At 45.9% G+C, this 13163-nt stretch overlaps 1 protein-coding gene across 4 annotated transcripts in view; it reads left to right on the forward strand.

Moving 5' to 3' along the window:
- Positions 1-13163, forward strand: part of hipk2 (homeodomain interacting protein kinase 2) — a 74166-nt gene that overhangs the window by 16261 nt on the left and 44742 nt on the right. For all 4 annotated transcript variants that reach the window (XM_056386371.1, XM_056386372.1, XM_056386373.1 and 1 more), the window contains exon 2: positions 564-1743. In XM_056386371.1, coding sequence (XP_056242346.1) covers positions 564-1743 — 1180 coding nt within the window. The remainder of the gene's footprint in view (positions 1-563; positions 1744-13163) is intronic.

Below are 13163 nucleotides of genomic sequence, written 5' to 3' on the forward strand. Positions count from 1 at the left end.
GAGTGTCCCATGAAAGGGTATTCTTTTAGTATTCACTCAGCCTATTTACTCTGCTGCAGATGGGAACAGCGGGGAAATGGCATTTCCTCTGCATGAACCAGTGGTTTGCATAAGCAGCACTCAATCTAAATCTGCTTATCTTTCTAAACATTCTGGCTTTTATTTATGTTGTATAACAATATTAAAAAACTTCATTACATTGTATTAAAAAAAACAAAAAAAACCTGTCCCTTTCCCGGCAGTTTTAATGACGTAGTATCTGATGTTTTAATACAAAAAAACTTAATTGTATTTCTCAGAAACAATTCAACGTCAAAGCAACAAATGCTTAATGACATTTTGAAGGTTATTTAAATGTCTGTTACTTTACAATGATGTTAAAGAGTTCAAGAGGTTAACATGCTGACACATCAGCATATACGCTTGGTGTTTTAATGACCTGCTCTGACCCAAGCTGTCTTTATTTAAAGCTTCTAGCTACCACTCGTGTTTCAGACACTCTCAAATTCCTAACCTCTCACTTTCATCCCCCTCCTGTCCTTGCTCCTCCCCTCTTGTCACAGGTATGGCCTCGCAAGTGCAAGTGTTCTCCCCTCACACTCTCCAGTCAAGTGCCTTCTTTAGCGTGAAGAAACTGAAGGTGGAGCAGAGTTGTAACTGGGATATGACAGGGTACGGCACACACAGCAAAGTCTACAGCCACAACAGCAGCAAGAACGTGTCGGCCGCCAGTGGGCCCCTAGGCATCAACAGCTCCCTGCAGGTCGCCAGCTCCACCCTGCCCTACGAGCAGGCGCTCATCTTCCCAGCCAGCGCGGGCCACATTGTGGTCACCTCAGCCAGCAGCACTTCAGGGGCCGTGGGGTCTCTGCTGGGCAGCGGGGGTGGAGGCAGCAGCAGCAACAGCAGCGGTGGTGGAGGTGGCGGCGGCGGCAGCGGTGTGGGCGGCGGGGTTGGTGTTCACAACCTGACACGCCGCAGCACGGTCAGTCTCCTAGACACCTACCAGCGATGCGGGCTTAAACGCAAGAGTGAGGAGCTTGATAACAACAGCAGCGTGCAGATCATTGAGGAGCACGGTCCACCGATGATCCAGAACGGAGCGGCCAGTGGAGCCACGGTGGCTACAGTGGCCACTGCCACCTCCACGGCAACATCCAAGAACAGTGGCTCCAACAATGAGGGGGACTACCAGCTGGTGCAACACGAGGTGCTCTGCTCCATGACCAACACCTACGAAGTGCTGGAATTCTTGGGGCGAGGAACCTTTGGGCAGGTGGTCAAGTGCTGGAAGAGGGGCACCAACGAGATTGTGGCGATCAAGATCCTAAAAAACCACCCGTCTTATGCACGGCAGGGTCAGATCGAAGTCAGCATCTTGGCGCGTCTCAGCACGGAGAGTGCAGATGACTACAACTTTGTGAGGGCTTACGAGTGTTTCCAGCACAAGAACCACACGTGCCTGGTATTTGAGATGCTGGAGCAGAACTTGTACGACTTCCTCAAGCAGAACAAGTTCAGCCCCTTGCCGCTCAAATACATCAGGCCCGTGCTACAGCAGGTCGCCACAGCACTAATGAAACTGAAGAGCCTGGGGCTGATCCATGCTGACCTGAAGCCAGAGAACATCATGCTCGTGGACCCGTCTCGACAGCCCTACAGGGTCAAAGTCATTGACTTTGGCTCAGCCAGCCATGTGTCCAAAGCAGTGTGCTCCACCTATCTGCAGTCCAGATACTACAGGTAAGAGCTGCAACTTTGTAAATAATAATTAGTTTGTTATGAAAATGTATATGAAATTTAGGCATTTTATGTCACATTGTAGTTGCAAAGAGGAAATGGCACAGAGAAAAAAGAAGACTCGTCTCTTTGTTTGTTCCTGTTTGCTCTGTTTGGACGATCACTGTGCTCCCTGCATCTTGTTTGATTTGTTGCTGCTTTAATAGGAATGTTTTCATAGTTGAGCTGATTATCTGGCCAAACACCCAGATTTGCTGCCAACCTTATGAGCTGCTGCTGAAGCTGTCTCTCTTCACTCCAATTCTGCCTTTCCTGTTAGCCTGTTTACCACCCCCCCCCCCCCCCCCCCCCCCCTTCCACTTAGTTAACCTCCCCTTCCAGTGTGGGAGAGGGCAGTAAAACTCAAACGCTTGCTGAGTAGCCAGCTGCTTAGTGTGTTTTATCTGATAACACAAGCATGTTTTACTGTTACTTTGATAATTATTGAGGGGCCTGTTACTTCACAACCTGCTGAAGCTCTGGTGAAGGCGCAATGGACCACAGCGAATATTTGAAGTAATGGCATTTTTTTAAGTATCATTGAGAGGCTCAGGGGAAGAAAGTGTTTTTTCCTGCTTTCAATGGAGGGTTTTTGAAAAGATCTCAGAGAAATTCCCTCATTGAGGAAGGGCACCAATCATGCGGGGTGGCAGCCTGCCCACAGGCTTCTATTCACCCTTCTGCTCCCCAGGCCCCCGGACCCTCAGCCCCCCATCACCATGGCTGGCTCCCATTTCCCCCGGGATAGAGATGAGGGGTCAGCCTGAGTTCTCCTGTAATATGTGCCTGTAATCCACACCAGCGGGCCCTGCATTAGAACCAGATGACTCTCTGGGAAGGCCTTTCTTTCTTCTCCCAGCACTTTCTTAAACAGTCTTTTTTGCCCATAGCAAACAGTGTGTTTAGGTTTGAGCAGAGGCAGCGTTGGGAGAGCTGTGCGAGGAATCAAACAGTGTCTATGTCCGTACAGAGAGAAGCTTTGTTTGGGGCTCAGGGCCTGGTGCTGAGGGAGTAACAGGTGTGTGTGTGTGTGTGTGTGTGTGTGTGTGTGTGTGTGTGTGTGTGTGTGTGTGTGTGTGTGTGAGAGAGAGAAAGAGAGAGAGCCGTGGTACCACACATGTAAACACACACCCACAGATATATACCCGCTCACACATGCCAGGTGGAAGGTTCTGCAACTGCGCATAGGGCAGATTGTGTAAAGAGAAGTTTGCGGTCCCCATTTAGTGGATTCTGTTGATAGAAGAGTTTGGTTTTGTTATCTTTACAGTTTATCATTAGCTTTTTGAAATATCCCACACTGAAGGCCATTGTCTCCTGTAGCAACAGGAAGGTGGCGAGGCTTACAGTGGAGAGAAGTTAGAGCGAACAGTGATGGCTCTCAAACAGCTGCATTCACATACCACATCAGACAGGTGTATTATTTTATTGGAGCTTTATTGTGTATTGAATTGTACTTTATACAGTCCTCCCCAACCGGCTCCAGAGCCTATATAAAGATGGGAATTGGATTGTACATATCAACAGGGCAGTGCTGTTTTATCGGTATAAGTAGCTCATCCTGGAGTAAACACCGCTAGTAGCCTGTTGTTGTTGCTCCTGGGCGGTAGGTCAACAAGCAGGCCATAAAATGTTCCTGTTTGTTTTCTCGGGCAGTGACGAGTGGAGGAGAGCGGAGAGATCATCCCTTCATTTCCTCTTGGCAGCGGAGGAGGGGAAAGAAAGGCTGACATTGACCAGAAAATTACAGAACCAGCCACCGAAACCTAGACCAGGGACTTGGTGACCCTGGTTTGAGGCATTGGGAGTGGTGTGTGTATATATATGTGTGTGTGTGTGTGTGTGTGTGTGTGTCAACAGGTTTTCTGTGCTGCAATGCCATGCACGTACAGTGTGACAGTCTAGCGTATGTGTGTGTGTGTGTGTGTGTGTGTGTGTGTGTGTGTGTGTGTGTGTGTGTGCGTTTTACCTGGATTTGTTGTGAGGAATGAGGCAAGTCTTACAGTCCAATTCAAAGAATGAACTCATGGGAGATGGGCACTACGGGTGTCTTAACATCACCCGCAGTTTGGGCAGTAAACAAACTTTGGCTGTGGGTAGAGTTCATGGTGAGTTCAAAAGCTTAGAAGACAACATCAAACCATCTTTGATGATTTCAGATGAGGAGATAGAAGGACAGTTTCCTTTACAGGGTAGAGATTACATACAGGTGTGATTTTCTAGCTCCTGACTGGCTCTGCATTGCTCTGTATCCTCAACAAAAGCAAAAACACCCTCCTCCCCTCACCCCCCCCTCCCACCCCCTCCCTCCCTCCCTCTGTCGTATTCTTTGATTCTTGTTAAATAAAATATTTATGTCTTGTGCACTTAAATTTCTCTCAACAACCGCTGTTTTTGATTGATGGGCTGAAATTACATGAGAGTGAAGCTACTGCTACAGAAAGATCTTGAGAGCAACTTGTTTATCTTTCTTCTTTTACAATCTTTTCATATTGACGAGACTGAAGAAAAAGTCATTTCAAGCCCATTGCAGACGATATACCTACTAAGCCATTATCACTTCTGCTTTTTCCTTCCATCCAGTTGGGTGGGAGTTTCATCCCCCCCCCCCCCCACGTTTGCGTTTTGAGCATCATAGATATGCTGTTGACGTCGTATGTGCTGTAAGAGCCTTGCAAATGAGTTATGGATTTTCCACAAGGTTGACTCATGCAAATAAAACACCAGTATTCAAGGTAAACAAGTGATGTGCTATTTGCAAGAACAGCTCTCGGGGTGCTTAGAGTCTCTACTTTGTTCGCCTCAGTGCTGAGCGAATACAGGCTCATGTGGCTGAGCTCATCTATCCTTGTCAAATAGGCCTGTCTGTAGCACTTATACACTTGCTGCGACTGTACTTCAAGACAGCCGGTCTCCCTACAATTATTTAAATGTATTATTACCTCAAGCTCTCTGTAGTCTGCCACAGTATCTCTCTGTCCTGTTCTTAATTATTCTGTGGTGTTTACGTCCCGATTACATCAACTTGTGACCTATCCCTGGTCCTACTTCTTTCATCCTCCTTTCCTGCTCCCATTCTCCCCTCTTGCCTATAGCTAATGATGTAACAGGTAAGCCGGCTAGTCAAGCTCACCCTGTGCCAGATAAAGGGATTATTGTCTTGTCCCAGTTGGGCATAGTCGTCCTATTTATCTCATCGGGTAAAGGCCATGAGATGGGTGGAATGCGGCAAGACATTATTTAAGTTTATGTAAAGTTTCCTGAGGCAGAGCAGCTGGCAGGAGCCGGCCCTGTGGTGGCTGCCGGTAGTGAAAGGGAGGTGTAGCGTGCAGACAGGGGCAGGAATGTTAGGAGAGCATGCTCTACATGACTAGTCTGCTAGACTATCCAAGGGCCTCCTCATTTAAGAATGGGATTTCGATGTCTCCAGTTCTGTCAGCTCTGTCACTGCTAAATCTGGTGTGTGATCCTTAGCTGTGACTTCCAGACACAACAGAAATGACCAACTAAGCCTAAATGGAATTCCCACATTTAAAAACCTTCTCTTCCCCCCCCCCCCCCCCCCCAGTGTTCATAAATCACTGTCTGATGTGTCTGTCTCCACCTCGGTACTATTGAGATGACTGGAATTTGGTTTGCTGCACTTGCTATGCTGTTGCATTGGACCATCCTCCAAATGCGCTATACAGTTTTCATACAGGACTCTTTCCTTAGTGGCAAGTACCTTCAAAGAAAGCTGTTCACAGCGGGATGCATGGATTATTCTGAGAAACAGGAACATTGTCTCTTATTGTTTTTTAAGTCTGCTTTTTTAGTTGTTTTGAGGGGCTTGTAACAAAATTTTGTACTTGGGTGGAGGCAGAAGCTAAGAGATCAATATTTAAAAACCTGAGCAAAAATGTTAAAAAAAAAAGAGCTACTATCTGCAAGAAGCTAGAAGCAAGAAAACAGAAGAAAACAAAAGGGTGAGCCGACTTCTGAATCTCTCTCTATGCCTTGTTTGTTTGCGATAGGTGCCTGAACACATATATGGACTCCTCATCACAGGACACACACTTAAGCAGTCAATATATCCCAATGGGAGCGCTTGTCAGGATGGTTGAACTCCACCTTGCAACTTTCCACTGTAGGAACGTGTTTGGGAATTTTCCGCAAAACCAGCAACCCGACAATCGAAAATTTGACAAATTAGGCAGCGTTTAATTATTTCTCTAAAGCTCCTTTTCCATTCTGATGTTTTGGGTGTAAAAAAAAAAAAAATATGAATGCCCTCCCTCCATGAGACTGTCTGAAAGTGAGTGCGATTATCTCCATATTTAAATAGTTAATTAACATGTCTCACTCTTCCCCCCCCCCCCCCCACGCACCCCCACCCCGCCTTTGAACGCAGCTGTTTCGCAACGGCTATAAACACTTTTACCTTCACCACTCTCTCTGTACGCGTGGAAAGAGTCTTGCGAGCGGTGGATGTTACAGTTTTCTTGCTCAATTGCCACGAGACGGAGGAGCAGCGACAGAGACAGAGCAATTTCCTCTAGTAATTAAACGTCTTAATATTAACATCTGAGAAGCCTGAAGCTGCACTGCGCACATGTCGGCACCTGCCAGCTCTTACCTGTTATTTAACATGCACACATCACGGGCGTCATACTTGCACATGCGTAAGCGGCATATACGGTACATGAGAGACCCTATCAGATCCTCTTGCGTTAGCCCATCAGATACTGTGGGTGAAAGGAAAATGAGTCAACTGTGTCTGAGAGGGAGGAATGGACATGTTGATGTCACCAGTAATCTGAAGTGGCCAGTGTCTGTGTGCTATTAGTGTTATCAGTGTGAAGCTATAGAGGCCTGTGGCAGCGGAGATCTTAATGCATCCAGATGGAAACTTCACCAAAAAAAAAGCTCATATTGTGAAAGTCATTCTCGCATTTCTACTTTTAGAGCCCATATCTTTATTCATGTTGGCAGTAAAGATGGGTGCAGCTGATGCTACAGTGGGATCTCTGACACCCCCAGGCTTATGTCGTAGCCTTAATAACTGATGAAATATGTATCTGTCTTCATCAGGGGTGGTGCAGTCAGCGCTCGGGTCTGAGGCGCATGAGTGTAAGACGAGCCTCTGCCCCACCTGTCTATCTGTCTCTCTATCTGTTGTTTAGCGTCGCAACAGCCAGACAGACAGGGCAGGCGTTCCAGCACATTTACCCTGCCTCCGTGCGAAACATCAAGGGGTGTTTTAATGAATGAGGTTGCTATTAGTTACTGTTCTGTGAAGCGTGCGTTAAAGCGTATGTGTGTGTATGTGCCAGACAGGGAGAGAGAGGTAAGTAAACACCAGGATCGGGTTGCTACAGAGGAAAAAGATGAATTGGGAAAGGATGGAAAGGCAGATTCACTCGGTGGCTGTGGCGCTGTTAATAGATGCAGGTGTTGTTTATGGGAAGATTCTCGAGAAAGTATTCTGAACGGGGAGGAGAATGGGGGTAGGGGGGGGGGGGTAGAGAGAAGAAGGTAGAAGGACAGAGGTGGGGGGTGTGCGTGAGGTCGTTGTTTTGCATTCCTCACCAGTACCTGGAACAGTGCTCTCTTTCCCCCAAGCAGTGGCAGATTATTACTAATGCAGATGAGCTTTCATTAGGTTCAGCCTGACTGGGTGGCTGCTGTAGCATGTTGCTACTTTTTTTTTTTTTGCTGACTTCCTGGTTGGTTTGTTTTTTTTTATTTATTTATTTATTTCTTATAAAGCTATACTGTATATTTCAAGCTTGGGACCACACAGGACCAAGACCATCCTAGTGGTATTGACAGTAGATGCTGAAATCATTGGCTATTATCAGGACCTGACATAAAAGAAAGACCCCAAAAATGATAATTACTGCTCCCTGCTTCTTTTTTTTTTTTTTATGACAGTCATAACATCTTAGTATGCATGACAGAATCCTAATAACCTGTTTCTCATTTATAATTTGCCTCTGGGCAGCGCTTCCATGTGTCTCCACAGAGGAGCTGGCAAGCAGGAGACATGTAGCAGCTAAGCTAATTAACTACCGGTAGTCGAGCATATGCATTGGAACATATGCAGTAGTCAGTCACTAACAGTCATTTTGGAAAATAATGAACAAGGATTATTTAATAACTCATAGGGAAAAATGTGAACTTTGCCATCTAGCTGATAGATATACCTATCAATACAATCTGACAGGCCCAGGTACCTGTGTGTGTGTTTGTGTGTGTGTGTGTTTGTGTACCCCTGCTAGTGTGGGACTGTGTGCTCCGACGATAAGATGGAGCTTTCTGAGTTGCACCACATCATTTGATCCTGGCTACTTGTCTTTGTTCTCCCTCACAGTTCAATTTCCATACATTTCCCAGGATATTAAGCTGACGGAAATTAAGCTGCCTTGATAAAATGCAGCGAGCCGCCCACTCATGCTCAGTAAGGCTGCAGTCTCTCTGCTCTGTATTGATTGGCTTATTTGAAACATAGGATTTTTCCTCACCCAAAGCCTTTGAGGTGGTTAGCAAATGTTAGCAGCGCACAAGTAGGAACTTGTTCGGCCTTACAGGTGTATGTGGAGTTGCTGCATAACACCGCGGGCTAGCTAAAAAAATCATAAAGCGGAAGGTCATTAAAATGGCCAGACTCGAGTGAAGGGTTACGACCACAGAACAATGGAATTTTCTTTCCACTTAAGTCTGAAAATCATTAACTGCACAGGTGAAATTTCTCACAGCAGTAGTCACATATTAATTATCCTGCCTGCCACAGATTTGTCTTTCTTTTCTGAATTCAAGCACCAGTGGGTTGGCAGGGTGATGGCTGCCATCAGCAGCTGACTGGCACAGGTGCCCCCAGGTCTAAATAAATCATGAGGCCTCCTACTGCTCCCACCCCCCACCCCCACCATTCCTGTATGCCCGCCATCCCTCCGCAGGGAGCTCCAGAAAGGGGGTAGCTCCCCACCACCCCGCGCTGCCTTGGCTCCTTCCTGCCCTCCTTCCCTTTCTCTTCTTTCCCACCTCCCCTCACCTTCCCTTCACCCCCCTCACCTCTTCCATCCACTTACATGAATATTTAAAAGCTAACACCAGGATGGAAAATATGCAGCAAGGGCAGTGGAGACTTGCTAAAGAGGGAGAGAGAGAAAAGAAATGTTCATTTTGGGACCCTGAATTTCTTAATTTAAGGCAGGTCATGGGTGTACTGATGAAATTCAGAGAGGCTGACTTACAGAGAGAGAGAGAGAGAGAGTTATAAAGACAGAAAAACAGAGACTTAACAGCAATCAGAAAGAGAGACAGACAGAGGGGGCAGGAGGGATACTGAGAGAGAGAGAGAGGAAGAGAGAGAGAGAGATTGATCCAAGCTATAGCTGTCCAGCTGGGGAGAGGACTGGGGGGGATTGGGGAGGCCCGGCAGGGACCTGCAATTGGCTCCATGCTGACTCTGTGTGTGTGTGTGTGTGTGTGTGTGTGTGTGTGTGTGTGTGTGTGTGTGTGTGTGTGTGTGTGTGTGTGTGTTTGTGTTCGGACTAACTGCCACTGTGACAGAGAATGCCTGGTGTGCAGAGGCCCATGCAGGCTCCCATGAAGTTTTCAACAGAACAAAACAGATGCATTTGTTTTCTCAATTGGAGGAATTTGCTAATGTGCATATACAAGGGTAAATAGTTTGGCTAATTTGCAGCAGGCAAGTGGGCAGAGCCCTCCGTCGCTCAGCCAGCCAGCTGGGGCCCCTGTACAGAGAGAAAAGGAGGCTTTGATGACCCCCCACCCATCTCTCTCCCTCTTCCTCCCTCTTCATTTGGTATCATCCCTGGCTCGACACAATGACCTGATTTTCCTCTAACTACATTTTAACAAATTTATTCCGCTTGTTTTTATGTCCTTCCTCTCCCTCCTTTTTAAATGTGTTCGTGGCGTTTGATGGAAGATGTTCCGCATCCCGGTTAAACATAGCTCATATTCATGGTGACAGTTGTCGCTCTATAAAAATGTTGCTATTTTTCATTGCAGATGGCAGAATTAAATGAGGCTCTGTTCTTAACACGCAGGCTATTTTCAGCTCATAAAGTCGTGAAGCGACATCGCTATGTGACTTTTAGATTCCGATTAGTAAAGTCACACTTATTCATATTTATGGTAGTCAGTTTCAGATAGGATCAGAAACGTTTTAGAAAGATAATTCATTGAAGTTAACAGAAAAAGGAATAAAATGAAACTACAGTCTAAAGCACGGTGGCAACATAATAGTATCACAGGTTTGACACTACATAATGCAGCCGTGAGTTACACAAAGTTTTTGTTTCACCATTTAAGCAATTTATGGGTCAAGAAAAGGGTAAGGGAAGTTTATGATAGGATTTTTATCAGCACAAAGGATGTGATGTGGCCATCTGTTGGCAATGAGGAGTTGTCTGAGTTGAAGTCTTGCATAGCAATCTTTGTTTAGATGTCATAAGAAAAGGCTGTTTCCACACACACAATGTACGTCAGCATCGTCATTCCTTTGCTGACCTTGTGTCTCAGTGAACTCTTCACATATGGACGTCTCTATGGGCTTCGGAGGATGAGCCAGAGGAGCTTTTCATCAAAATTGCTTTTGTGGAATATAATAGCCACTCAAGATTCTGTTGAAGCAGTGTGCTAGTCATAAAAAAAAAATTAAAAAAAACGGGTCTGAAGCAAATCCTAATTCACCCAAGCTTGATAAATAATTTAAAATGACTAATAGTGGCTTGTGACAGAGAATGTATCGCCGTGGTGTATCAGATTGCGGTGGTTTTGGCCTGAGGCGTAATTTGTTTGGAAAAATAATTACTCCTGTATTGGATCCTGGTTAAATATTAAAAGGGTTAGCATTAGGAATGGGGCAGGATCCAAGGGTGTTTTGGTCTACTCCTGGGCAAACAGCGTTGCTGTAGACAGGCTGCCACAGAGGAGGGAAACAGCTGTATTTTATTGGTAAATTCAAACTGCATTGCTAAATTTCCCATAAGAAGAGCAATGCAAACTAATGAACTTTCCCTGTGCGCTTGCCCGCCAAGCTTTGAAGACTAATCCCAGTGTTTTATGAGCAAGGAGCGTCGGATTGTCTGTTGAGTTCAGCTGGTTATTGAGTGCACAAGCAGAGAGGCACCAAAGAGCATAAAGACGCTATATATCAGCCCAGAAAGGAAACAGAAAAAAAACATGTTCCAGTGAGATTGTGGATAACACAAATAAGAAAAAGCAGAAATACTAAAATTATAAAAAAAGAGATGGAAAAGAGGAAAAGACAAAAAAAACAAAAGAATAAGAGGCAAATTAATCACAATAAATGTGAACAGCAGCTGCTCAGCTGTACTCGGCAGTTTGCTGTGTGTGTGTTGTGTGTGTATGTTGTGTGTGTGACTGCCTGACTAAACGCGGAGGTTATGTTCTGTCCCACTACACACAACCTGTTCAATGTTCATATTCTCAAACCACCTAATGGAACACAGCATCTCAGTGTGTGTTATCAGCATGAACTGGACATAACTCACATCACCCCTTTAAACACAGCGGGGACATTGGGGAGGCAGCAACACCACGGCACAGTGTTTCATTACAGCCAGAATCTACAGTATACATTATCAAACAGATGGCTTCTCTTTAAACAAAGACAGTGTTGTTGTCCTTGTACCCAGGGAAAGCAAATTACATGTACCCCCCCCCCCCCCCCCCCCCCCCTCTTCTTTTTATGACGCCATTTCAGTACACTGGCTTCAAACGGACTTTATCTGGGCATGACATACATACATGGATACACAAAACTTTCTGTATGTACTCCGTTGAAGACTTGGACACCGTAAGCAGATATCAAGGCTCAATACACTCATTATAAACATATTACACTAATCCATTAACACACAGCCCTGGATCCTGCACAAGCTGCTTTCAACACAGTATAATACTCTAATTTCAGAAGGAAATACATTTAAACACATCAGTGACTAAAATAAAATGTCATTGTGTCTTTTAAGAGTGTATACAAATCTTTTCAGCCCCCCCCCCCCACACACACACACACAAACACCTTTTTTATCTGTCCTGTGTTTTTGTCTAAATGAATGAGGAACATTAACACACATCATTTCACAGGAGTTCTAAAAGGAGTCTCTCTGTTGCGTCCGTTGCCTTGGCAACCAAGGCTCTTGTTCCAAAATTGTCCGTTTGCTTCTGAAGGTGCAACACCTGAACTGGAGCGGGGCTGTTTTGATCCGCCTGCCTGCCCCAACCGACAGCTGTGTACTTTAGGGACAGGGAGGGCCCTTGAGCCACACTCTCATCTCGCTGCTATTGTTTGCCCAGGTGGGCCAGGACGCCCTGTCTTTCTCCCTCCCTCCCTCTCTCACTCTCACTCTGCCCAGCTCGCCTTCGCCTCCCTTCCTCTGTCTCATTCCCTCTGCCTCTCTCACTCTCGATCTCTTCCTCTTTCTCTCTCTCGCCTCTCTCTGTCTTTGTTCCACAGGGACCTGTGGTCCAACTGAAGCTCTCGGTTACACAAAGAAACCCAAATTGGCTTTCATCTGCAGCCTGTTACCAGCTGTGTACATTGTGCGTTTGTGCTCCGTCTAAGCACAGAAAAAGTATAGATTTTACCCATGACAATGTTATTATTATTGGCTTTGACTCATAGCGCTTGTTGCAGCGAGGCTTGCTTCTCGTACAACTCCGGGGTAGGTTTCTAATTTCTTACTATGTGGCGTGCCTTTGCTGTTAGCAGTGCCGTTAGGTGTGCTCCCATCTTTCCGCTTTTGAAACAGGTTTTACATGTAAAAATAGGATGAGGTTGAGAAGCCCCGAGAGGCCCATTCTGTACTTCCATCTTGGGTCAATATGTGTGCCAGGCCCTTGACATAACACTCGTATGTGCTGGAGGAGCGCACCGCCCCACCCAAAAAAAAAAGGCCCAAACCAAACCTGTTATTCACAGTGTCACCATGGTGACAATGAGGCTTCATGTCAGACACAAAGATTGGGTTTTTAGGTGTGTTAATTCACTCTTCCTACAATGTGTGTGTGTGTGTGTGTGTGTGTGTGTGTGTGTGTGTGTGTGTGAGACAGAGATTGGCCCATTTAGCATACCCAGAGTTTCTGGCCTTGTATACAGCACTGCTGAGGGCACAGAGAAGAACAGCTGAGAAAACAGCAGGGAGCATTCATTAGTGATCCCTGCCCCTTGTCCCCCTTTTCCCCTCTTTGCTTCTTTTTTACATCTTTCCATCCGTCGTCATCCTCCCTTAACCTCCCTCCCTTTCTCAGATGTCCTCTTGGTTCCATCCCTCCCTTCCTCTCTCCATTTCCTTTATCCCGACCTCTGTCCCTCACGCAAATCTGCCTGGCATTTCAATCATCAC

This window comes from Seriola aureovittata, chromosome 10 (genome assembly GCF_021018895.1).
Source record: "Seriola aureovittata isolate HTS-2021-v1 ecotype China chromosome 10, ASM2101889v1, whole genome shotgun sequence".
Taxonomy (NCBI): domain Eukaryota; kingdom Metazoa; phylum Chordata; class Actinopteri; order Carangiformes; family Carangidae; genus Seriola; species Seriola aureovittata.